The sequence below is a fragment of the Chaetodon trifascialis genome, chromosome 16, assembly GCF_039877785.1.
Source record: "Chaetodon trifascialis isolate fChaTrf1 chromosome 16, fChaTrf1.hap1, whole genome shotgun sequence".
Taxonomy (NCBI): Eukaryota; Metazoa; Chordata; class Actinopteri; order Chaetodontiformes; family Chaetodontidae; genus Chaetodon; species Chaetodon trifascialis.
Window position 1 is genome coordinate 11,240,204 of NC_092071.1, and position 26,109 is coordinate 11,266,312.

At 42.1% G+C, this 26,109-nt stretch overlaps 1 protein-coding gene across 6 annotated transcripts in view; it reads left to right on the plus strand.

Annotated features, from left to right (window-relative positions):
- The first annotated feature begins 2,211 nt into the window (after positions 1–2,211).
- Positions 2,212–26,109, plus strand: part of rxfp2a (relaxin family peptide receptor 2a) — a 30,621-nt gene continuing 6,723 nt past the window's right edge. For 2 of the 6 annotated variants that reach the window (XM_070983831.1, XM_070983836.1), the window contains exons 1-15: positions 2,212–2,320; positions 5,152–5,295; positions 10,212–10,295; positions 10,699–10,804; positions 14,259–14,330; positions 15,862–15,933; positions 16,623–16,694; positions 17,609–17,680; positions 19,394–19,468; positions 20,346–20,417; positions 21,989–22,078; positions 22,256–22,330; positions 24,951–25,022; positions 25,096–25,167; positions 25,325–25,554. In XM_070983831.1, the coding sequence (XP_070839932.1) occupies positions 2,236–2,320; positions 5,152–5,295; positions 10,212–10,295; positions 10,699–10,804; positions 14,259–14,330; positions 15,862–15,933; positions 16,623–16,694; positions 17,609–17,680; positions 19,394–19,468; positions 20,346–20,417; positions 21,989–22,078; positions 22,256–22,330; positions 24,951–25,022; positions 25,096–25,167; positions 25,325–25,554 (1,393 nt within the window). In that variant the 5' untranslated portion in view covers positions 2,212–2,235. The remainder of the gene's footprint in view (positions 2,321–5,151; positions 5,296–10,211; positions 10,296–10,698; positions 10,805–14,258; positions 14,331–15,861; positions 15,934–16,622; positions 16,695–17,608; positions 17,681–19,393; positions 19,469–20,345; positions 20,418–21,988; positions 22,079–22,255; positions 22,331–24,950; positions 25,023–25,095; positions 25,168–25,324; positions 25,555–26,109) is intronic. The other 4 variants (XM_070983835.1, XM_070983832.1, XM_070983834.1 and 1 more) reach the window with 4 other exon arrangements.

Here is a 26,109-nt window from a genome sequence, read left to right on the forward strand (position 1 = left end):
ATTTCCCTTACAACAACATGCTGGAAGGCATTTTTAATCGTGGCCGAATATTTAGACTTTACACTGATATGACTGGCAGGCATTTTCATGAGAGGCCTTTCATTGTTTGCAGCTGATGTTTGATGGCAGTCATAACTCAGAATGTAGAACCGAAACAACAACAAGACTAGTGGTTCATATTTTTTGTGTGTATGTAACTTTTTATGCTGATGTATTGTGTCTGTGTCATGTGTTTCATTTACTACCTGATAACATATGTCGTCTTGTTTAAAACACAGTTCTATTAACCTTAATATTCTGTATTTCTCTCTGTTTGTGTGCGCAGTCAAAGATCATGCGGGTATTTAGGTCCCTTCCGTGGTCTCTCCTGCAGGTGCAGCACTATAGTTTCAATGTGTTTGAAGTGGATTTCGCAGGTGAAATCAAACAAACTATGACATTTGTGTATCTTTCCAAATTCAGCGAATGAAATGCTCTGAAGCCATACTTCAGGGTCCGTTTCAGTGTGATCCATGCCCAGGCTGCCTAACCAGAGTTAGAGAGGCTTTAAAGCGATCTTAACTAACGAAGTCCTTCATATAAACTATACTAAAGGGGAAGAGATAGAGACTTACATGTATCTTGATTGTCAAAATCAAAGCTGTAACAGATGTGTTTCTCTAACCCCTTCGCTCTGGGAGCTGCTCTCTTCTGGTGGCCAGTACACTGATTGATGTGGGAGGTAACAGTTCAGAAAGTACCCCAAAACAGACATGTTGCTCAGCTCTGATTCACCGTTTCTAAGGGTTCCCAAAAGGCCAGCAACAACTCTCGGCCTTGAAAGCAAAACAATGAGCAGTGAAGAAACATGTGCTCAGTGTTTATGTGGATGGCAGTTACGGCCCTGCCGCTGCCGCCGCCAGACAATCTGCTTTGTGTCTCACTTTGTCATATGGTACATGAAAATTTTTGGTAAGCACACTTTGCACTAAAAGTCCCTCACCGCTCCCCTTTCCTGTGGCTCATTTGGATGACAGCATGCTCTCACGTCAATAAATCATTTTTTCTCTCTCTCATGACCTTTTCACTATTTCTAAGCTTTCTTCTGTGGAGCTCAACCAAACCTGCATTTAGTACCATACAATGGGTACAAGTATGTAAAAGGCAAATGTCTCCAGTTATGCCCAATAAACCTCAGCTCTGGCAGTTTTTTCAAAGCATAAATGCCTGAAATCCACTTTGAAATGTGCTCATGTGGCTAAAGTTAATCTCCAAACAAAACAGCTCACAGTGTGAACAGCTGGCTTTGTGGCGAAACAAATTGTTGTTAATGATCTGAATATCTTGCTTATCGTCTGTTTTCTGGCTTTGATTGAATTTTTTCTCCCAAAATATCCCTCTGCAGGTGGTAAAATGTTTTTTCTGCACATAGGTGTAAATGATAGTATAGGAGCAATTTTCTCATTTCACTCTCAAATGAGCAAATAGATGTATTGTCCAGATTAAACTGTAAATAAATAGAAAAAGTAGGTTACTGAAACATGAGATTACAATAAATTCATTGCTGAACAGAGAAATAATCCCAATCTATTTCTGCTCATCAGCTCTGATCCTTCATCTGCAAAGTTTACAACATTACAGTCAGTCAGTCTTTCATCCACTGGGAAATACAAGCGGCACAAGTCACAGTGACTCTCTTCCTCTCTGCTGCTCTCATATCAATCAACTTGACACTCGGACTACAGGAGTCAACAGGGCTGCAGTCCCGCAGGTATCCTGCACGGGTGCGCAGGTGGGTGGATGCAGCGCCTTCACGCTTCACACAAGTGACTGAGCCTTGACAGGTGTGTAAAGGGAATGATGCGCCAAAAATAAAAAGGAGGCACCAGAGAGAGAGATGTGGGTGGGAGCGTTTGCGCACCGTGAGCCTTTCTGTGTGTGTGTGTGTGTGTGTGTGTGTGTGTGAGAGAGAGAGAGAGAGAGAGAGAGAGAGAGAGAGAGAGAGAGAGAGAGAGAGAGAGAGAGAGAGAGAGAGAGACGGTGCTCCTGGAGGGACCGTGTGGAGAGGATGTGCGCGCCGAGCTTTGCACTCTTCGCTACTTCATCTGATTCATCTGAAGCTATAGTTCACCTCTTCGGTCGTTTTTAAAAATGACGGGCATGCTTTAACACACTGACTGGGACTTCTGGCGGACTTATCGCTCGGCCGACTCACGGGGGAGACCTATTGGTCCGACGCATTACAGCCGCAGCGACATGAGCGCTGGAGCACGTCTGAGCCTCAGGATGGACGTACCGGTCATCATCTTGCTCATCCACTTGACCCATACTGAGATGAGAGGTAAAGAAACATCGAGGGAGGAGGAGGAGGAGGAGGTTATATGATTAGACCAACAAGATGAAAGACAAAACAAAGTGCTGAATGATGTTTTTGCGGCACTGCATCACTTTAGTCTTTTTTTAAATATCCATCTCTTATGAAAAGGATTATTACGCATCGTGTCTTATTATTGCCACATGTCCTTTGCCCTACTTTTATCACAAGATTTTCTTCTAAATCACAAGTTGTTCAAGGTGCTTGTGGGAATTAAGACAGGTCTGCAGAACATAAATTACACTTTAAAGTGTTTTAATGAATCAATATTATCTTCACAGAGAGCTCCTCAAGTGTTAAAAACCTCAGCTGGTCCTGTGGACACTAAATAAAGTGTAAAGCAACAGTTATTTGAGTTGGACTTTGGGAAATTATGGAATAATTAATTCATTAATGGAATTATACCAGTTATTAGTAAATAATCAATATATACGAATTTTAAATGGTACATTATTTGGACATTTCTTTGTTCTTTGGTAAACTGTCTCATCTTAATTTGCCAGATGTTGGGATGAGGGATGAGCGTGTGATTGGAGATGGTAAATGTCAGAAAATTCAATATCCAATTCATGTCTTATTCATTCATGTCCACACACACTTCCTCCACCTCCCGGACTGTGACTCATCTTCAGATGTCCATGTTGTGTCACAATGAGGTTTTGTATGAGCATTTCTTTGACACGCGAAGACAAATGCGACGTGATGACTCTCACAGGACAGATGTGTTAGTGGTAATCCAATCAAACAGCTCAATTTGATTTAAAGCAAACACACTAAAGCAGAGGTCATTGATTTCTGGTTGGTAATTAAAATTATATTGTAAACTTTGTTTATTCTTTAATACTACTTGACAGTCGCAATGACAATTCAGCATTGATAAAACTGTATCAAAATTACAGCTAAAAAAGTTAAAGGGGAAATAAAATTAACCATAACAAAACAACAATAGACAGCTCCCCCATTACAGTAATCATTTCAGTGCCCAACTTCATCTCATTACCTCAGTCAGAAACGTTTTGAGCTTATTTACAGAACTGATTGTGCATTTTTCTGAATGAGTTTGACAATTAATAAAATCTGTTCCATTAAGGTGACAGAGGATATTGCTACTCCAGTTTCAGGGTCGATGTGGCGTTTATGTGATTAATCTGAGTCTCAGAGCAATCAGAGTCACAAATGCTGTGACATTTGCTGAGACGTGGAGACGAATGGTAATTAGGAAGAGGGCCCCCAGACATTAAGCTTAATCTTTCCACGAACGTTTGAGCTGATGTGTTCGGACAGTGTAATCCCTGTCAAATAACAACAGGTAACACAAGGTGTGCAGACGATTGTTGACATCTGTCAGACCAAGTCCTGAACTAGATGTCTATCTGATACTGCTGTGTACTAAATTCAAGGACGTGGTTCCATCGGGATTTAATTCAGTGCCATGTCTCAGTATAACAGTTGTAATTGTATTTTCCATCGTTTCCCCTCACATTTTCTCCCACAATGCTGCTGTATTTTCTAGCATTTTTTTGTCCCAGCTATCGAGCCTTTTCTCAGGAGGCATTTGGTTCAAAGACAAGCGCATCTGTTAATAATAACCTTACTGATTGTCCACTTTCATTAAGTGTCCCAGTCAGTCAGTGAGCATGCGCAATAACAGAGGTGTGGCTCACCTAAATGGTATGCAGCCCTTATTAATATTACAAATTTCACCTTTGCTTACCCTGCTTTGACAAGTCAAAACATCTACTGTGAAAAAGGTCGATTCCTCACCTGTCCATCGGGTGCCCTCACTGTGCTGGCCTGTCCTGCTCACCTGTGACTTCCCTCTTCATCAGCAGTCATCCTCTGCCTGCCTTCCCAGCCGCTCCTCATTATCAATTAGTGTCTGGCCGCATAAAAAGGGAGGCATTCCTGTTACCTGTCCGCGCTGCCTTTGACTTAGCTGAATACAATATTATCTGTATCTTCAGTGTTTGTATTTCTTCATCATCCTTCCAGGGGAGTGCTTGATCGGTCTGACTGGTGCTTGCTGGTGTGAACAGGTGGTGTGATTGGTCTTGATTATGATGTACTGTAGATCCTGTGGGATTTCCTGATGCATTGAAGTTTGTTTGGGCCTTGTGGTGCAAGTTCATAGATACAGACTCAGGTGTTAAATGTGCGTAAAGATGTGCACTTTCCACACTCAAACACACTCCACTCAAACAGCGCTCGCATAGAGGGAGGTTTTATGTGTTATGTTTATATACATGTTCATGTAAAGGGGCCATATTGTTTCTTGTCGCTCATTAACTGATGCTTCACAGTTCATGTCAGAGGCCCTTAATTATACTTATACTACCCAAACTTATCTCCCCATGGGGAGTCTTCCAGCCCTTCCAGGCCCCCAGCCTCCCACACATGCTGGGTGCTGCCTCCAGGACTGACACCCCCTTATATTTCCCTTACACCCCCTTATACACCCCCTTATATGGTATAAGTCATCAACTGTATGACATCGGTGTGTTCAAATCAATAGATTTTATGATGGTGAATTTATTCTTGAGTTGCAGCCCACGTGAAGTCAGTTCCTCCAGAAAAATAACTTTCCTTCAAAGTCTGGTGACTTTCTACTCTGCTGCTCTATTACACCAAATACAATATTGTCAACAATCAGAGAAACTAACACCATGCTCAGTGGTAGTATTACAGTATATACTGTAGGCCTTCGTATCTAATCCTAGTATTTCAGTGGAAAATATTCATTATAACTGCCTGCTTTCACTGTATGTAATCTCACTCTTTCCTGCATTTTTTTCCCTCAGCACTGCTGGCCAGCAGGGAGGAAGCAGAGACTGGATGCCCCCTTGGCCAGTTCCCATGCGGGAACATGAGTGAGTGCCTCCCCCAGGCTTTGCAGTGTAATGGACACAAAGACTGTCCCAATGGAGCTGACGAGCGGCGCTGTGGTAAGTCTGTATGAGAGCTACAACAGGGGTGTAAATAAACAAGGAGGCCTCAGTTAAAGTCTAGAGTCACCGAGAAATATGGATTGCAAAAAAATATTTTTACAGTACCTGATAGTATAGTTTCACATGAGGAGTGTTTTCCCCTAAAAGCTCAATGAAGTCCTTCACGCCTACACAAATAATCCAATCGGTCATGGAGGAGTCATTAGAAGAAAACTTTCCTGCATCCTCGCCACAAAATTCAGCGTCAGACATTTGCAAAGGAGTATCTAAACAAGCCTGATGCATTTTGGAAGCAGTCCTGTGCACTGATGAAGTTAAAATTTAACTTTTTGGCCGCAATGAGCAAAGTTATGTTTGGAGAAAAGAGGCTGCAGAATTTCATGAAAAGAACACCTCTCCAACTGTCAAGCATGGAGGGTGGATCCATCGTGATCTGGGCTTGTGTTGCAGCTAGTGGCACATGGAACATTTCACTGGTAGAGAGAAGAATGGGTTTAATTTAATACCAGAAAATCCTGGAAGCAAACATCTATAAAAAAGCTGAAGATGAAAAGAGGATGACTTACAAGATACTGATCCTTAACAGACCTCAAAATCCACAATGGACGACCTCAAGAGCCACGAGCCTTCACATTTTAACCAGGGGTGCCCAAACGTTTGCATGCCGCTGTCACTGTCACCTCAAATATGATCTTAAGTGTTTCCTATAAGTAAAGTCTCGGCTCAGCCACATCTGTGCTTTCCAGGGGATGTATGAGAGGGTCTTCCTCCGATCAGCTGGAGGAGAAAAAGCCAAGAGAAGCTTTGCACTGTGTCCTGTACAAGTGAGCCTATGAGAGCAGTTAAAATGAAGTCATTATTTAAAGTTCACAAATTGGCTCCCATATCCAAGCTGTGCTGGAGACTTTACAAAAAGGATTTTGGATAACTTTCTATGCATCCAGCTTGGCATCTGTATGGAAATGTAATTGCTGCTACTGGAATCCAGCCTATATCCTTGATACAGATGTGAATATATGTCACACCCAGAGCCGTAAACTTGAAGTTATTTACAGCTTTAAGGCAAGAAAATCCATTAATGTAGACACAAATTTCACAAAGAAAGCATGCCATCAGAATAATTTGAGTTCTGCACAAAGTGGCTTTTTTCACACGCAGGCAAAAAGCCACCTTTCAAAGATACTGGAGAGATTTGACAGTTGCCGTCCTTCCCTCCATTCACAAAGGAAAGTGCCGCTCGTCTGTGGATTAGTGAGCTCGTCACTGACATCAAAGCACAACTTTCAGCCAATAATCTAAACCGACTTCCTGGGAGAGCTCGTAGATTTAGGATGACCTGCCTCACTCTGCTGCGTATTGATAAATCCATGGCGCTGTCCATGGTGCTGAAGCATGGTGCTGACTGCCGTTCAGTCAGTTTCATTTTGGATCTTTAATATTCTCAATGCAACATATGATAAATACTCGATTCTATGCTACACTTCAGCCTATAATACTCTGCAGAGTCCCACCTTCATGATTTAAGTGACAAGTAGCAACGTGTAGTCACAGAAGAGTGAGAGGATCAGCGACGCACTGCTTCCTGGAGGATTCCTATAATGTTTCTTTGATCGTTCAGCATCATCTGTGCTGCTGAAAATACACCCCAGAACAAGCCACCTCTGCAACAAAATATTTTACAGATATACAGTATACTAACCCTTTGCTATAGATGTTTGGTCTAAGGTGTCCTACAATAGAGTCTTTTGAGAGGTGTACATGGTTGGGTGTGTGTGTTGGTTGGTGATGTAGGTGTGTGGGGGGTGTTCCCATTGTGCCATTCCCCCTGTTGAAAATCAGCAAATCACTGACTTTTTCCATGTTGGTATAGTTTGATATAATATTTCATTAAAGAACGACTTTGATACAACCACAGTTTTGAATCTTGGATTGTTCTTGGGCGACTTCGGCTGGAGTCGGCTGTCTGTCGACAGACAGTAGGGTGATAACCTCTTCACAATACACCCACTTATGCAGGAGACATGGCAGCACTGAGCAGACTGGAGCAGAGTCCTCAGAGACAGTTTCTTTCAAGTTAGCTGGATGTCTGCAGCGCACTCGGTGCAGCTGATTCAGCTGATCTCTGGGCTGTGGAAGCAAGTTGGTCTCCACATGAAGGGGCCAGCAGCAAATCAATCGAAATCAATAGACCCAGAGCAGATGAGAAGCAAATGAAACTTTTTACTTCCCTTCTATAAAGCTGATGAAATGTATCAATTGATGTACATTTAGCTTTGGAAAGTCAATTTCTTTGTCCTTTCTTCCTTTTGTGAGTACATAATGAAGTCCAGGTCATTATTTTGACCGTGAAAAGGGTCAGTTGTGGGTTGCTGTGAGTCGGTGTAATAAGCAATCTGTGAAAGCAGCATAAATGAATCAGCTGGCGTTCACTCAGCATTCCTCAGTGAATGTTGCAGGTCTGTTTCTTGACCTAGAGGCCATGTGGATGACTACTTCAAAGGGTTTAATCTTTTCATCAATAAAAGATCCCAAAAGCTCTATAGCATCCGTATTGATTCACACTACACTCTTAGTTTTCACTTTGCGGGAACAAGCTTATTTGCTTTCTTGCTTCTTCTCTTTTCCTGAGCATCAGGCAGTGGCATCACTTCCACGTTGTGCAACATTGCCATAATAACAAAAATCTAACCCAACAACAGGCACCAGGCCCTTCCACAATATGCAATTCATCATCTTCACGGCCATCTTGCTTCTTCCTTGGCCTACAGAACACCTTCGTAAGAGTTCTGCAACAGCTTGAATGTAAGACTGCAACCCTTGTATCTGAGGGGCCTCTGACATTTGGTCATTGAAATCCTGTGTGATTTTGACAACATCTGCATGCACCACAAGAAATCCCATGTAATTGCTTGATGATGTAGATTTAGGTGTTTAAGGCTTTCTACAGTTTGATAAGTTCAGTCCTCCAGGTGCTGTTATTGACTACAGCATGCTCTGTGGGTCACAGTGAATAAGTGGTCTGTGGGACTGAAAAGGAGAGACCATCAATGGACAATATGTAAATTTGTTCATTAGTGACAGGCTCGATGAAAGTCTTATTTAAACAGCAACACACATAAGAGGGGGTGCCGTAACACTGTTTCGTGTGCTGAGTTGCTATAATCTGATGGTATAGTGTGTCCTTGAGTATATTATTACTTTTATAGCACAATTTTCAGAGTTGACGTTTATGATTATTGTTGGGGATGTGTGAGCTTCCTGTAGGACGAGCCAAGGAGTTGCTCCAAGTTACAACCTCAATCAGTAGAGTTTAATTAATTGAAAGAGAAGCTTATAAGTTTATTTGACATAGTGTGCACAACAGGAAAAGATTTGTGAAGAGTCTGTGGCAATTAGACACCATTGAGAGGACATCGTTTTATGGGGATGGTCACTGCATGATGGGCACGGTGGAGCAGCAGGTAGTGCGCATGCTTCACAGCAAGAAGGTCGTGGGTTCGATTCCCGGGTCGGGCCTTTCTGTGTGAAGTTTGCAAGTTCTTCCCGTGCATGTGTGGGTTCTCTCCAGGTACTCCGGCTTCCTCCCACAGACCAAAAACATGCTCCTTAGGTTAATTGGTGACTCTAAATTGTCAGCCCACGCTCACACTCCTTAGATGTGAGTGTGAGCGTGAATGGTTGTCTGTCTGTGTGTTGTGACTAGCGACCGGTTCAGGGTGCACCCTGCCTCTCGCCCGTTGACAGCTGGGATAGGCTCCAGCCCCCCTCGCAACCCCGAAAGGGTTAAGCGGTATAGAAAATGAATGGATGGCTAGTCACTGCATGAACTGTACAGGAATTTCTCGAAGTGGGGGGGGGGGGGGGGGGGGGGGGGGGGGGGGGGGGGGGGGGGGGGCGGGGTGAGGAGGGGACTCTAAAAACATAGTAACCATCCAAATGCAGCCTGAGAGAGGCCAGCTTTGAATGATGTGTTTTACAAACCTTGACTGACAAATACTAATCAGTCTGCCTCGGTAGATTTATGACATCACAGCCTGAAACCCACTGCAGGGCCTCATGATTAATCAACACACTCAACATTAGGACTGTGCTCCCACAGGACAGGATTCCATGTGATAAATGGCAGATGCGTAGTTTTCATTTGTGATTTCTGTAGCTGGAACTAGAGACAACTATGACACATAAAGTCAAAAATTACAGAGAAAAAAATCTTCCATGGATTAGCTTTGTCCCAAAAGAAAAAAAAAAAAATCCCTCCATCTGCTCATAATGAACAGTAACTTTTCCAAACTCATACAGCCTGCAGTGCAGTGCGGTATCAGAGGCTTTGAATGGTGGCTGTGCTGCCTTCCTGTCAGACGCAGCGTGTGTGACAGCGTGTGTGACTGCTCTCATCTGTCTGACACTGAACAGCATCTACAGTCGATGTGTGGCTCTTTCAGATATTCACAGCCAATTAGAGTGAGATTGTTATAATCCCTTTTCGCGAAGTAGAGAACATGAGGGTGTAGCTCTGTGTCGTTATATGCTGCTAGGTTGAAGGCATAAAAGGCAAATGATTGAGTGACACTCAGACTGATGAAGTGGATGGAGGAGTGCTTCATTTTTGAATTGACGTTTATTTTCAACATAACTGTATTAAAACGCGGGGAAATCATCCAGAACAGCCATGTTTTCAGTTTCATTTCTGAAGTCGCCCGTGAGGCACATTTGACTCTTGAATTAAAAGTCGACTTCTGTGGCCTACAGACCAAAACTTCAAGGAAGTCATTAAATGTCGAAAGACAGGGCTTCCAACACTGCAACAGATTAAAAATAAGAGAACGGTCAGCGGTGGTGTTGGCATTGTCTCAAAGTTACTGCATCCTGTCTGCAGTGTACAGATAACTGCTGTTACTTGTTTGGCTTTGCAGGGGACAACGTCGGATGGGCGGACTTATTTGGTCAAACAATACAGAATACCCATCCTGTGGACCACTACTTCCTGAATGAGTGTCGTAAGTGTGTGTATACATACACAATAGTTTTGTCTAAGTGCTTGAATGTGTTCGAGTATTTACTTTTGGCAGGTGGATTGTTGCATAATGTTTTGTAAGTTTTATGCAAAGTGTGAGGACACAACAGCTTTAACGTGACAACAAAAGACACAATTCTAATTTCATTGATTCTCCCTCCTTATATTTTTGCTCCTATGACAGCATAACTTACTGGGCATTAATAGCAAGTGACTGCCAGAGTACAGACATGAGACAAAGGTGATGGAACAGGATTACATCATCATGTCAGCTTTTGACGTCATCCAGCAGAGACGGCAGAGTCCATGAGACAAATCTCCACATGGTGAACAATGGAGCTGAAATCTGTGTGTGTGTGTGTGTGTGTGTGTGTGTGTGTGTGTAGTCTTGCAGGAGTATCCGGAGAGTTGTGACTGCATACAGACAGACGTTGAGTGTGTGGAGGTCAACCTGCAGGATGTTCCTCTCCTTTCTCCAAATGTGACCTGGCTGTAAGTGTCCTCTGTGTGTGTGTGTGTGTGTGTGTGTGTGTGTGTGTGTGTGTGTGTGTGTGTGTGTGTGTGTGTGCGCGCGTGCGTGTGTGTGTGTGTGTTTGTGTGTTTGTGTGTGTGTGTGTGTGCGCGTGTGTGTGTGTGTGTGTGTGTGTGTGTGTGTGTGTGTGTGTGTGTGTGTGTCTTCTTTCTCTGAGTTCAAATTGAAAAGTCTTCACAGCCCTCACTTCCTCAAGAAGCTATTTTAAGACTTGGCTTCAGTGGGATTTCTGTCAATGACTCTTCTTAAATGATTAGAAATCACTTTTCTTTTGTGCCTTTCAAGTCTGAGCCGCAGGTTTAACAGCAGTGTGAGTGAAGCTGTTGTTTGTGATGTGTCTTGGCAGCTGTAATATTAAACTGGGGATGCCTCAGAGACAGGACAGTCCAGAGAGCATGACGTCCCAAAGACACCCAATGCTTTTCTGATTGAAAACCCAATGTACTGTTTGCCCTTTTGGTGACTTGGTGTTAGATAAGAGCAGTTAAATGTATCAGTCCCCCACAGCTTGACATTTTGGTAAATATGCCTTTCCACCGGTTGCCTGGCAGCCTCATCCCTATGAGTTCCATTAAGTGTCCCAGTAAGTCATGCCAATGAACCAGCATGCACAACACCAGGACCCTGGAGCTGGCTCTCCTAAGTGGAGTGAAGTTTTTTTGTATTTCTGAGCTTTGAAGGCTTTTCAAAACCCTACATCCAGCCGTTATGCTATGCTAAACTAATGCTGTGCTCGACTAATCAACACCTGAAAATGTCTCTTCATTCAAACTTGCTTCTCTCATTTCACCACAAACGCTCTTGATTACCAGTTCCAGGACTATCTATAAACCCTATTCCAGCATTAATCTTATTCATAATCTCATTTGTCATTCCAAAACATTCAGTATTGCTGTTTAATGCATTTGTTACCTTGTTTACTTCGTTTATTATTGGGTGTAGTTGAAAGTTTAATTTCCCAGCAGCAACCTCTGAATGAAGAGGGCTCCCTGATCACCACCTGAAAGAAATGACCATCGATTGAACTCAAGTTGCAAATATAAAATATTCCCTTCTGTTTATAACACAGAGGTGTCCCTGCATTCATCTCCTCGTTTCAGCTTCTCTGTGTCTGACAACTCATTCTAACTTGAGGCCTGATTGCCTAATTGAATTATCCTTTTGAGTTTGGACTCTCGGTAAGAAGCTTCACACTATTGATTGCTCTGCTGCCTGAGAACCAGGAAAAATGCTTCTGAATTTCTCAGCAAGCTTCGACTGTAAATGTCAGCTCTGCAAAATAAGACTTATGTATTGTGAACACATATGTTAACTGCAGGTTTATTAATTTCCACACACTGGCTGAAAATCACCTGCTGTCTGCCAGGAGTGAGATTTTGGTTTGTGCACATTTACATATTCTCATTAACATGCCAGTAAAGTGATACTGATAGTTTTCTCATAAAAACTACCACCACTCTCTATATTTTTGCCTTAGCCAGAAGTCTGTTAGAGCCCAGTTTGAGATCCTAAGGGATCAACCACATGCATTTCTAAAGTCTAAAACAGGAAAGGTGATTGTGCTTTTGCTGTGATTTCACCCACATACAAACATCCATCGTAAAGGCTTAGCAAGGAAGCATCACACTAATAATAATTTGCCTGAACTCAATCTGACCTTCAGCAACACAGTCCGTTTGAATATCTTATTCTGTGGAAAAACATCACAAGCAGGCACCTCCCTGCCCGGGACTCCTCTTCGCAACTTGGTATTCAGCAAAGCTCCATTTTCAGCCTCTTATTCAAGCTGGTTCCATAGTGTTAGCAGTTTAGCTAATGATGACCTTTTACGCAATTAAAAGGTATTTTTATATCTAGTTTTCTTCAGACTGCTCAATCAGGGGTTAAATTATGTAGCTCTTAATGTAGGACATGCTAATGTGATTTTCTCAGCTTTTGAGATGAAGACAAAATGACATGGGGATATGACAGATGATCTTGTAAATCATTCGAACTACATCTATAACAGTCTGTTTCTTACGGAAGCCCTAAAAGGCCATGGATCAACATATTTTTTCGCTCCGTTTTACTGTGATAACGAGATAACATTCCACCATTTTATCGTTATAACGACATAATATTCCACCGTTTTATCGTTGTAACGAGTTAATTTTCCGGTGAGGTAGGATGTCAAATCAACCCGCCAAACCAGACAGTGCTCTGCTGCCCTGAACACCACCAACTGAAGCCTGGCCTGGACTGCTCTCCTGCAGCTGCACACTCCGTAAGTCAAGCATGTCCATGTGTTTGTTTGTACTTTTAGCGGGTTGGTTTGACATCCTACCTCACCGGAAAATTAACTCGTTATAACGTTAAAACGGTGGAATATTATGTCGTTATAATGATAAAACGGTGGAATATTATGTCGTTATAACATTAAAACAGTGGAATATTATGTCGTTATAATGATAAAACGGTGGAATATTATGTCGTTATAATGATAAAACAGTGGAATATTATGTCGTTATAACGATAAAACGGTGGAATATTATGTCGTTATCACGGTAAAACGGAGCTAAAAAATTATGTTGATCCATGGCCTATTAGGGCTTCCGTAGGTTTCTCTCCCATTCAAAATGATGTTTAATATCTCACATCATCCCTGTTTTATCCTCTTTTTTAGCTTGCTGAAACATTTTCATTACTTCCACAGCCGCAGCATTACCTTCAAATGTCAAACCTCCAAAACTTGGTGTTTGATTTGAGGAAGTGCTGTATGACAAACATTTTCAACGAGTGTGTGTGCGACCCCACACTCGTCTGTATTCAAATGTTTGTGACAGCTCTGGGCGTGTTGAATGAGAGAGCCGCTGTTGGATATGAAGAATAATCTGTATTTGCTGTCCTCGCTGGCTATTTGCTGGAGATTTGTTTCCCTCTTTATCCATATTGTACATAATCAGAAGTCCTTTATTCTTCTCTCCCTTCAAATTCTTTGTGGTGTTTGTGTGTAGGTAGTGCAGATAAATTCAGTCTCATTAGAGATCCGAACAAAGATGCTTTACCTGAATTCAAATGTAATTTTTGGCTAATCTCCTGAGACTTTTCTTCCTTCTGAGAGGCCAGCCTTGTGTGTGCATGTCTATGTGGATGGGTGGGTGTATTTAGGTCTATGCTCAGCCATTTTTCTCCTTCCTACCCTGTACAGACAGTGGACCTTTTCAAGTTTCAAGTGCCTACTCTGGCAGATGGTGCGTCTGTTACTAAATATAATGCCAGGAACTCTTTAAAAGCCATTTCTGAATAAATTGCATCGTCAGGATTTTTCTGTCTGTTCTTTTAATGCTTCAGACCTTTCATCCTCTCTCGCTGTCTGTTTGTGCATAATTTGTCTTGTGTTTTTCTAACTGTGGCGTGTCGTGCTTTCTGTTGTAGGTCACTGAGGAGCAATGAGATCCGAGTGTTGTCTGATTTTGTTTTCTCAGAATACTCCGCCCTGGAGAGACTGTGAGTATTTGTTACGCTGCTTTCCACATCCTCACACATACTCTTTGGTTGGTTGGTTGGTCATCATTCATGTGTTTTATTTAGTGTGTCTAACTGGCTGCTTGCTGAGAATCTGTCAAAGGAGTTTTTCTGGAAAGCAGCAGTAAATAAAACAAGGATGAACGATTGATCAAAAAGCAGAACGATTAAGTAAACATGGAAATAAGAGGGAAGGTTCATATGTAAAGAAATTGATGAATAGAAATTAAGCACTTTAAATTCACATGTATGTGAGCAAAAGAGGATGAACGCGGTGTTTTCAGAATTTTCTCAGGTGGTAAAGGCTCCAGATCTCACAAATTTTTGTGCTGTTTTGTTAAACTACACATTTTAGATCTCCCCAGAGTCCCTCAGTGGTACTGAGGCCACTCCATAACCTTCGCTTTTCTCTGCTGTAGCCACTGAAGGATCAGCTTGGCCTTGCATTTTGGATCACTGTCATGTTGGACAGTCAGAGTGAGTCCCATGTGCAGCTTCTGGGCTGATGAATGCGAATTGTCCTCCAATGTTTTCTGAAAACATGCTGCATTCATCTTTCCATCAATCCTGACTAAATTCACTGTGTCACTGCAGCTCACACACTCCAAAAACATCAGAGATCCACCCTCGTGCTTCACAGCAGCCATGGTGTACTTTTCATCATAGGCCTTGTTGGCTCCCCTCCAAACATATAGTGTCGATGGTTGTGACCAGAAAGTTCAGTTTTGATGTCATCACTCCAAATGACTTCGTTGCAGAGGTTTAGAGGCTTGTCTAGGTGCTGTTTGATATGTTGTAAGCAGGCCGGTTTGTAGCATTGGTGCAGGAGCAGCTTTGTTCCAGCAGCTCCACCACACAGCCCATTATTATTCAACTGCCTCGTCATTGTGCATCTTGAAAGTCTGTGTTTCATCTGAAGTTGCTTGTGGGTTTTTCTTTGCATCCTGCCTAATTTGCTGGAGACTGTGGCTGAAACCTTTCTTGCTCTACCTTACCGTGCCGTGGTATCGTCAAAACCCCTAATTTCCCACGTCTTTATCAGAGATTGAACACTACTGATTGACATTTCCAAATCTCTGAGTACCTTTTTGTATCCTTTTTATAAAGTTTAACTACCTTCTCATGCTGGGCTTTTGACAGTTCCTTTGCTCTCCTGTGACTCAGTATTCAGCAAAGTGTCCAACTGATGGGGAGAACACACATTCACTGACATTTAAAGGTTAAAGGTTCATGGAAAGTGAACTTTAATCACAGATCAGAGGTCAGTAATTGCTGGCTTTTTGTTAGTGTGTTTTTAAGAGTGATAATTTGCATCTGAGCTGCTGATTGCAGACGCCCGTCCTCTCTGTGTTGATGCAAAGAATATGCAGCAGATGAGTTTAATCCTGTCGTCCTGAAGAAATGATCGTGCAGCAGACGATTATGATGATATTACTCTAACAACAAGTGTGTGACGGCTAAAGCAAAGTGTGAGTTTCGGATGAATTGTGATTTTTTTTTTCTCTGTTCCCAGGTTTCTGCAAAACAACAGCCTCCTGTTCATATCCGCACATGCCTTCAGCGGCCTGAACAGTTTAAAGAGGTTGTAAGTACCCCGCTCACTTCGTTAATGATGTTAATGGGTGTCAAATGAAGAATGGGCAAGAAATCAATGGATTGATTTGGGTTTTATTTTATTTATCAACTCCATTTTAAATGCAGTAGATTGAATTCAAAGAGCTTCACAGAGCGATTTAAAAGTGAAAAATATATAAAAACCTGAACCAGGCTGATTCAAATTCTTTCTTCAGTGACCTAAAACTACGTTTGTATGAGGACAAAAGCCCAAAACATATTAGGAAGATACATTGTGAAAATGCCTGTGTACGTGGGGACCAGTGAGAAAATTCTGGATGTAGTTGTCTCTTAACTGTGTACTCGGGCTGCAGCACCTGGATTAATCAGTTAATCTCATGCCCAGCACACCTTATCTTGAATTGTCCAATGTCCAAAACCCAGAAATATTCAATTTACTGTGATATTATGACAAAGATCCTCACATTTGAGAATCTGAAACAAGAGCAACATTCAGCATTTTCTCACTATCACTGAAACGAGTAATCCATTAATCAACTAATAGTTTAAGCTCCACTGTGTCTTTGTATAAAACTATAACTGTATATAACCTTAATGACTTAATGGTGTGTGTTTGTGCAGTGTGTGGATCTCTGGGAGGAACTACACGAGACCATGTGTTTATTTATATTCCTCTTCTCTTTCTCTGCTTTCTCTCAGGTTTCTCAGTGAGAACTTGATATCCGCCCTTAGTCCTGGTGTGTTCAAGGATCTCCATCAGTTAGAGTGGCTGTGAGTGACACACACACACACACACACACACACACACACACACACACACACACACACACACACACACACACACACACACACACACACACACACACCTGCAGGAAGTTGTGTTGTGTACTATACTGTGGTTATATATGAATGTAGATGGAGCATCTGTTGTCTGGTTTTATTTTAAGCGTTTCAGATAACAATGGCCCTTTTATCCACACATGAAGTCCTTGTAGGCAACTGGAATTTCCTTTCAGGTTTTGAGTTGTGGTAGAGGGTCCCTCCTGAAAACAAATCCCCTCAATGTGCTTAAATAACCAGGGCAGGGTGGAGTGCCTGGAGAGCTGCTTTTATTTGTGAGTCATAAATTATGTGCAGCTGTGTGGATTGAGTCTGATTTTCCCCGTGAAATCAAATTTGAGTCAAGTGTACCCAAAAACAAAAGCAAATAGTTTGTTTTCATCTCATGAGTTCAAGATCTTAGGCAAGTGGATTATTTTGTTATTGGTCCAGAGATTTGCTTTAGGCCTGTAGCAGCCTGTAGCAGCCTGTAGGTCTTCTGCATTCAGCTCATCAAATCTTTCCTGAATGACAGTTTGATGCTACAAACAGTAGAGCTCATGTTACAGTACAGGAGACATAAATCTGTTTACACAGTCGCCCGCCTTATGGGGACAAAACGCCGATCCCCATAATGTTGGGTAAATGGTTATGGTAAATCTCCTGGAAATGAACGGAAGTCTATGTAATGTCACCAAAATTGACACAACAGTGCATCATTTTACTTCTCTGATTTAATTTATCCTAATTTCTCTGCTGCTTTCGAGGAAATACTTCCACATTTTGGGAAAAATGCTTATAAACACATGAATACATTTTGGGGAAATGAATGCACAATTTTAGTGGTTTCCTGTTTTTTGTGCCAGGATGTTGGATCATAACCCACTTAGCATCCTGTCCCAGGATACTTTCATCGGGCTCCACTCCCTCATGTACCTGTGAGTTGCATTGTTTTTCTTCAAAATCTTTTGTTTGAGTGTTGACTGGTTTATAATCTCAAACTTTGCTTCTATGCTTCCATCTGTACGTATTAAAACATCTATATACAGTATAGTTTGAAGAAAACCAGCACCCAGTTACTGCTAAACTGAGGGTGCTCAATGCAGGAAAATAAGCGTTTTGATATGACCACAAAGACGATGAGACAGAAGAGCATCAGTAGGTCAGTTTACAATAGTGCTTATATCAGACCCCAGGTCCCAGGCACACCCCTCATTCATGTGTATCCGCCTGTGCATTGTCTGAGTTTCAAGGTGTGAAGCACGCTGGAAGTTTTTCTCAGTTTCTGTCAATCAATTTTCCTCCAAACAGTCAGAGTGGATGAAGAGCTCCCATGTCCTTGGTCGTACTCCTATCGCTGGATTTCACGCCTCATGTCACACTCAGTCATGTCTTTGTGCTATAATGGTGGTCAAGTATCAAGAGAGTCAGTGGTGTCCTGCAGTGGATGTCACATCAGTCTCTCGTGGCAATTTAGTTTATGTCATGAGAAGTGAGTGAGTGAAATTACGAAATGAGTAAAACAGCGTCCTTGCAACCACGTCACACTTCTGCCTCTCTTCATCCCTCATCCTCATCATCACTTACTTCTTCTCCATCCACTCTCAGCTTGATTGACCTGGCTTGGATCGGACCTCACCGTTGATCTTTGTACAATGGTCAAATTCTAACTTTGCTCTGCCAGACTTTGCTCACATCCCATCCTTTGACACTTGTCTGCTTCACACCTGTCCACCCGCAGTTCGTCTCTCCACTTGACTCTCTTTGTGTTTCAACTGGTATCCCCTTCAATGAATGTCTTTTTAATGTTAATGCTTCGATGAATGTCCTTTAAATGTGCTCTCACTCTGTCTGAGCGTTTGCGCCTCCTGGGAGTGTTAAACAGAAGTGGCCACATGTCTTTCTTTCTGTTTCTCTTTTGGATGCATTGTTCCTGCGTCTCTGCCTCGTCTCTCCTCACATCTGTCTGAAAAGTTGCCACCTGAAATATCGTAGTCTGTTTTTAATCTGAAAAAGGCTGTGGGAGCCGTGTGCTGACTATACTGTCATGTTTCAGTGCTTACAGATGCTTTTACTCCATATCAGAGGGTTTCCATGTTTCACCCTGTTCACTACAGATCAGACACTTGCATTTATTGCCAATCATTTCTCATTGCAAAGCCTTTTAGAGTCCGTTTATACTTTTTGAATGAAAAGGTTGGACAACTTTCAAGCCACAGATGTTGGAGAAATAAAGCGGAACAGTTTTTCGAGACAGTCCCTGCTGGAAACTGTTCTTAGGTGCTTGGATATACTCATATTTTCAGAGGACAATGGTTGAATGATGTTCATTGACTTATTTATATTTGCAGTGTTACTTTTGGGAGTTAATAGAATTAGACATCAGGACATCATGCATTGAGATCAGCTGTTTGTACATGACTGACATTTAATTTCCTGTTTTCTAACGCAGTCACTGCTGCAGCAGTAGCGTTCATAATTTCGGTAATTTATCCTCATCAGCTGTTTCTCTCTTTCAAAACAAATCACAGCGCTTGTATTTCCAGGTAGACAAGCTGTAAATTGGAGCGTGTCACCTCTGCTCCGTGAACTCCTGCTGTGTTGAATTTTAATGCCTGTTTTGCAGTAACATGTTTTCCTTCTCCCATCAGATCCATGGTGGATACCTCGCTTCAGCAGCTTCCTCACCCGAGCTTCTGTCAGCACATGCCTGCCCTGGACTGGCTGTGAGTCTGCGCCGTGTGTGTCGTGCATGAGTGTGGTTCAGTCAGTGTCCGCGCTTTAAAGAATTTACCTGTCAGATGGATGTGTGTGTGTTTATGCTTGTGCATTGCATTAATTACAAATGAGGCTGGTAGATAGAGGGGACGGGGCTTGCGTAGCTCGACAATATGAGGATCAGATGAGTGGTCCTCCTGACCACATGAGGTGAAGTGTCCTCAGCTGATGTCACCGTGGTTGGTCAGCCTGACCAATTATTTTCTGTCAGCGAGTGTTGACTGGAGAGCACTTGAGTCTGATAATTACACTTATAGGCACTCCAGAGCAAACTATGTTTCTCTGTCAAACACCAGACGGATATTACATTTTATTTCTACTTTAATGCTCATTTAGAATACATTTTTACAAACCTGATTGCAAAAACATTGATTTATTGGTGAACCTCGCTCCATCCTCGCTTGTGATCGACTGAGCCCTTCCAGGATGTCCCTTTCATACCCAATCATGACACTATCACCTGTTACCAATGAGCCTGTTTACCTGTGCAATGATCCAAACAGGTGTTTTTGGAGAATTCCACATCTTTCCCAGTTTGTAGTTGCTCCTGTCCCAACATGTTTGAAACGTGTTGCTGCATAAATTCAGAATAAGCGGATGTTTACAAGATGTTAATATATTATCTTTGTCATTATCAACTGAATAGATGTCAAAAAGAATTAACGAATTATTTCATTCTGTTTTTATGTTGTACACAGCATCCCAACTTTTTTGGAATCAGGCTTGTAATAGAAGTTAATGTTTAATTTTGACAAAATCAAATGGACTCAGACAGCACTATACATATATATTTACATGTGATGTGTTTCTTTTTTCTGTTCCCAGGGATCTTGAGGGAAACCAGATTCAAACTCTCAACTACTCTATCTTGAAAAGCTGCAGCAAGCTTGAAGTTCTGTGAGTGTCCGACCTGAAACTTAATGAAGTGAAAATGCTTGAAACACAGTCGCTTTTTACAAGAGTCATGAGGCATTTGGCTTTTGAAGCTTCCCAAAAGAGATACGACAAATTAGGTGCGCATGCTTCGGCTTGAATAAAGCACATGAATAGGTATTGGCTTTACAAATCAGCGTTTTCTAATTACATTAAGCTCCACAGTGGTTCACATTTTGATTCAAATTCATGTCATTTGATGGAAAGTTGGATATATCAGACCTCTGGCAGTCTGTGCCTCTCGCCACCTGGGTAATAAATCCATTGCATCTTTAGGACCATGAACCACAATAATTAAATTAAACTCTTGGTCTTGGTAAATAGAATTAGTTGTGGACTAACCCATGGGAAGCTCATTGATCTCTGGGGTCCTCAAGACTGGTGTATAAACCCAATTTAGTTTTCATGTTCCTCCTCTGTTTCATATTTAACATCAAGACAAAAATCAGAAATTATTGACTTTTCTTACTTTTCATCAACTCTACTTCATCTCGCAGAGATTGATATGGACTAATAATGAGCGAGACAAACCAACTCAATTTGAACTGTGCATTCTTAAGAGATTAGAAAATTAATTTGAATTTTATTTCCAGTTCAGATTTCCTCTGCATCTGTATCTCTCAAACACTCACAGAAGCACATAAGCATGCTTGCACACTCAGAATGAATTGTTGTATTGATAAAGGGAATTACACAAACACAAAATAGAACAAAATGGCAGGTTTGGCTTCATTCCACTGACAACATGTAAAGACATCCAGCTCTTCATGTCTGACAGACGGGAAACACTTAAACTGCCAAACATGCAGTAAACACGAGCAGACGGCTTTGACGTCCATGCTGTGTGACAGCGCTGAAAACTCTTGGAAGCTTGTAGTTTCATGTTGTCCAATGCTGTTTTATTTTTATGAATCAAGGAGCACAAGCCCATGTTGTTTTCATATGTCTAATATTATTTGCTGGTAGTTATTAGTGATTATATTATCCTCAGAAACGTTTGCAGCCCTCGTGTAAAAGCCTTGCCGCCTTTTTCTAAGGTTTTTTTCCTTACTGGAAGCAGAGGATTGGCCTCGTAAACTCGATGTAAACCCTTTCTTACAGGGGAAGGTTCTCTAATTATTTATTCTTTTTACTCCTCAGTTGGATCAGAGAACAAGAGGAGTCATACACACACATTGACGCCACTTTGTGTGTGTTTTCCTGCCACACTGTGTCTATGTGAATGTGTGTGGGAAGAGGTTTCACCTGTCCGTATGTCCCATCCTAGTGAACACAATATCTCAGGGGCGCCATGGGACAATTTCTTCAAATTTGGCACAAACGTTCACTTGGACTCAAGGATGAAGTTTTTAGAATTTGGTGGTCAAACGTCACTGTGACCTCAAGAAACACAATTTTGTGCTTCAGGAGCTTCAGGTGATTGTTGTCGGACCATGTGATGAAGCTCTCTGTCAGGCCTCTGTGCTCCTCTGTAAAAATAGTCTAAGTGAAGACAACATGTTTCAACCATTATCATTTTGCACGTTACCTGACAGCAGCTCCGTCCTCTTCAGGTTGCTGATGGACAACAGGATCAGAAGACTTCCTGAAAACACCTTCCAGTCTATGTGGAAACTGGCTGAACTGTGAGTATCAGCCAGGTTGTTTGTCTTTATAGCCTCGATGCCACCAGCTGGGTTTGGTAATGAATGAGGAAAGTGTGAATGTAAGACAATCCGCATGATTCTCACTTTGCTTTTGTAGGTATAATAAGCATTTCTTTCTTGTTTTCTTCTCATTTTTCTCCCTTTCATTGTGTTCAGGAATCTGTCCAGCAACAGGATAAGGGAGCTGCCCAAAAACACCTTTAAGAACCTCTCCAAGTCCCTCCTTAAACTGTGAGTAACTGCGCGTCTGGCTGTGAGTCCAGTTGTGTTTCCTCATATGAAGAGATGCGTTTAAATAGTTTAATTTAAAGTCAGTGTGAGAGAATCAATCCATACAGCGGACAAGCAAGTCGTAGGTATCAAGTCCAAAAGAAAATTCAGTCCCCTAGTCTGAAAATAAACATGTTATGGAAGCAAAATAGCCCAAAATCTCAACATTTTGAGTGTTCTAAAGAACCGTGTTATCATCTGTAGTGTCTCTCCTTACGTAAAGGATTTGAATATGACTTCTCTCACTGAAGGTATGTGTAGCCAAGAACAGAAATACCAGAAATGGAGCAGATGGTCCCAACACAATAAAAGCTGTGCTGTGAGCGTTTGCATCTTGTTATTCAAAACAACATTAGGGACAACAAAGTGGATGAATGGGCTGTCTGTGATGGAAATTCCAATTTCAAGAAATGTGTTTTTGCCAAAAAAAACAACTCACAGTCTGGAAATCTGCCACAAAAGCATGAAAGAGACACATTTGAATCGGAGTAGACCTTGTTCACCTCAGATGTTTTGACTTGACATCATCAGCAGGAAAAAGTTTAAGTGTAACAACAATAACGTAATTGAACAACGTAATTGTTCCATCAGTTCCATGTCGGCCTTACCAGTGAGCCAGCGTGTACAACAGCACGACCCAGGAGAGCAGCCATAAATCAGATTTATTACATACCATTGACATAATTGCCGCAGTAAAAATTGCCACAGTCGAAAGGTCATGTAATATCCTGATGGCCGGAATACCTTTTCAAATACAAGACCTTTGCAATTGTGCCGTAACACAATCATCAGCGCCGCACACATTAACAAATTACTCTTTGTGTTATCAGTTTCAGCTACAGGGTCGAATATAAATTAAGAAAAGTATTCTTATGCGGTGGCACGGTGGAGCAGCAGGTAGTGTGCGTTCCTCACAGCAAGAAGGTTGCCGGTTCGATCCCCAGGCAGGGCCTTTCTGTGTGAAGTTTGCATGTTCCTCCCGTGCATGCGTGGGTTCTCTCCGGGTACTCCGGCTTCCTCCCACAGACCAAAAACATGCTCATTAGGTTAATTGGTGGCTCTAAAATTGCCCCTAGGTGTGAGTGTGAATGGTTGTTTGTCTTGTGTGTTGCCCTGCAATCGACTGCCGACTGGTCCAGGGTGCACCCCGCCTCTCGTCCGTTGACAGCTGGGATAGGCTCCAGCCCTCCAGCAACACAGAAAGGCCCCGCCAAACCCGGGGATCGAACTGGTGACCTTCTTGCTGTGAGGCACGTGCACTACCTGCTGCTCCACCGTGCCGCCATTTTTTAATTCATATCAAAAATACCACCAATATTGTCGTGAATGATGTGATATGGCACACCCCTCGCCATAGATGTGCTTTATCACACAGTAGGCAAACTCTCCTGCTTTAAATCAAATCTCAGGTCCAAAACCAAATCGGTCTCATGCAAAGTTTGAACCTGTTTGAGAGAAAGTTGTTCATGCCGTTTGTCATTATGTGTGTGTGTGTGTGGTCTGTTAAGCTGGTAAATGGGGCTGAAGAGTAGCTGGTGGATTGGATTTGTGGTTTCTGGTTGGATGGTGCTCACACTTGTGCTGTTGTCTGACACACACAAGACACACACCCTTCAACATTTCTTAGAAAGACATATTAGAAACAAAGCTTGGTATCAAATCTATAAAATATGTATACATTATTTTTGTTTTCACCTTAGTCAGCTCACGTTGATGCTAATGTGTAGTGCAGGGATTCAACTTTCTTGTTCTGAGTTAAACAGCTTGGTCAAAACTTTCCATCCAGTTGAAGTTTTACACTGACAGTGGTAAAATACCCACACAGTGAGTACTTGTACAGTACACAGTGAGTAGTAAAATTCACATCAGAACATAAAGTTCCAGCAGATGGTGATGATCCCTCTGTACACACATTCACACCCACAAGCACAGGTTAACACATACACGGAGAAAAAATGAAAAGGAAAAGGAGAGAGATGGGGGCTGTTGCTAGTAGATTCAATGATCCATGAGACCACTGACATTTTGATTTTTTTTTCTTTTCTGGAGCATTTTTGTATGATTCATATGTGGCATGAACAGGAAGAGCGGCAAGACAATTATCAAGGACAGCCTGCACCTGCTACCCTTTTAAATGTGCGGGACTGTGATGTGATATTGTGTAGTTTGTGCTGGGTTGTAGGTAACCAGAAATGACCATTATTTAAATGCTGCTCATTTTAGTTGAGAATAGCTTGTAAACTTGAAATGTTTGACCCAGCAGCACTTGCGAAGTTTGTGGTTTGTTCATATTGTCTTGTACAGGGCTGTTTACTCAAACCTTATCTGTAAAATAAAATTAAAAAAAGAAAAAGAAAAAAAGAAGGTTGTGTCCAGAGTAAGATATCAATTGCATGTATTGAGATAGATGCTGCAATCCCTCGTTCCAAACAACAGGTAATATAACAGAAAGGCTGTTACTGTATGAGTATGAACAAGTATTTGTACAGATTTAGACTCATTTTGATGTCAGGTGAAGGGGTAAAAGAAATTAGCAGCAGTGTCATCCTCTTTTGATTTTGTCATGTGTTTCTTGTTGCAGAAATATTTCCCACAATCCCCTCCTCTACATTCACCCCAGCCACTTCAACCACCTGACACATCTTCAGTCTCTGTAAGTACACACCCACACACCCACACACACACTCAAAGTGTGCTGTAGTAAAATATGGTGTGTTTTTCTGTAGGGCTCTGGAGGGTATCGAGATCCCGGATATTCAGACGAAGATGTTCCTGCCCATGAAGAACCTCTCCCACATGTACGGACAGTCCTCACAATCCCGCACATGTCTGCCCTCACTGATAACGAAACCTGGCTCTTTATCTTATCGTCTCCTCTGTGTGTCATTGTTTGTCTGTCTCTCTTGTTTCCTCTGCTACCACCTTCTGTTTTCATTTGCTCCTTTTCGCCACCAGCTACTTTAAGAAGTTCCAATACTGTTCCTACGCACCTCATGTTAGGTCCTGTAAGCCCAACACAGACGGCCTCTCATCTTTTGAGGACCTGTTGGCCAACATGGTGTTGCGGGTGTCTGTCTGGGTCATGGCCTTCATTACCTGCTTTGGTAACCTCTTAGTCATTGGCATGAGGTCACTGATACGAGCTGAGAACAATCTACATGCTGCCTGCATCAAAGTCCTCTGCTGTGAGTAACCGCACTCTGTACTCTCACAAAATTAAGGTATACTATGTGCAAACAGAGAAATATTTAAACAAACACAACATCCCACTGTGCATGTAAGGGTGGAGGTAAACCCCACCCTAAAACCAACAGTGCTAAAGAAAGTAAAACGTTGAACAAACAGTGGATGTAGAATAAAAAAAGCGACTGCAACTGTTCCTTTTGAAAGTGATGAGCAACAGGGATCTAATGAGTTTGTAAGGCAAAAGAAGTGATGTTGTCCAAGATCAAGCAAATGAAATTAAAAGCATGATGAAATCAGATGTGAAATGAGGCCTGAAGTGGAGCAACGCTGCACCTTTTTGAGCATTACAAATGCTTCCTGTGTAATGTAATTGAGCCTGGAAAGAAAGAATAAGCCTTGAGGACATTTATGCCAGGCTTTGTCAGCAGTGGTCACACTATCTGCACATTTCAAATCGTTTGTCACACAGTTGGCAGAGTGAGCTGCTCACAGTGTGCAGTGAATACAGGGCAACGGTCCTCCTTTCACAGGGAAAGGATTCATCTGTGATAATA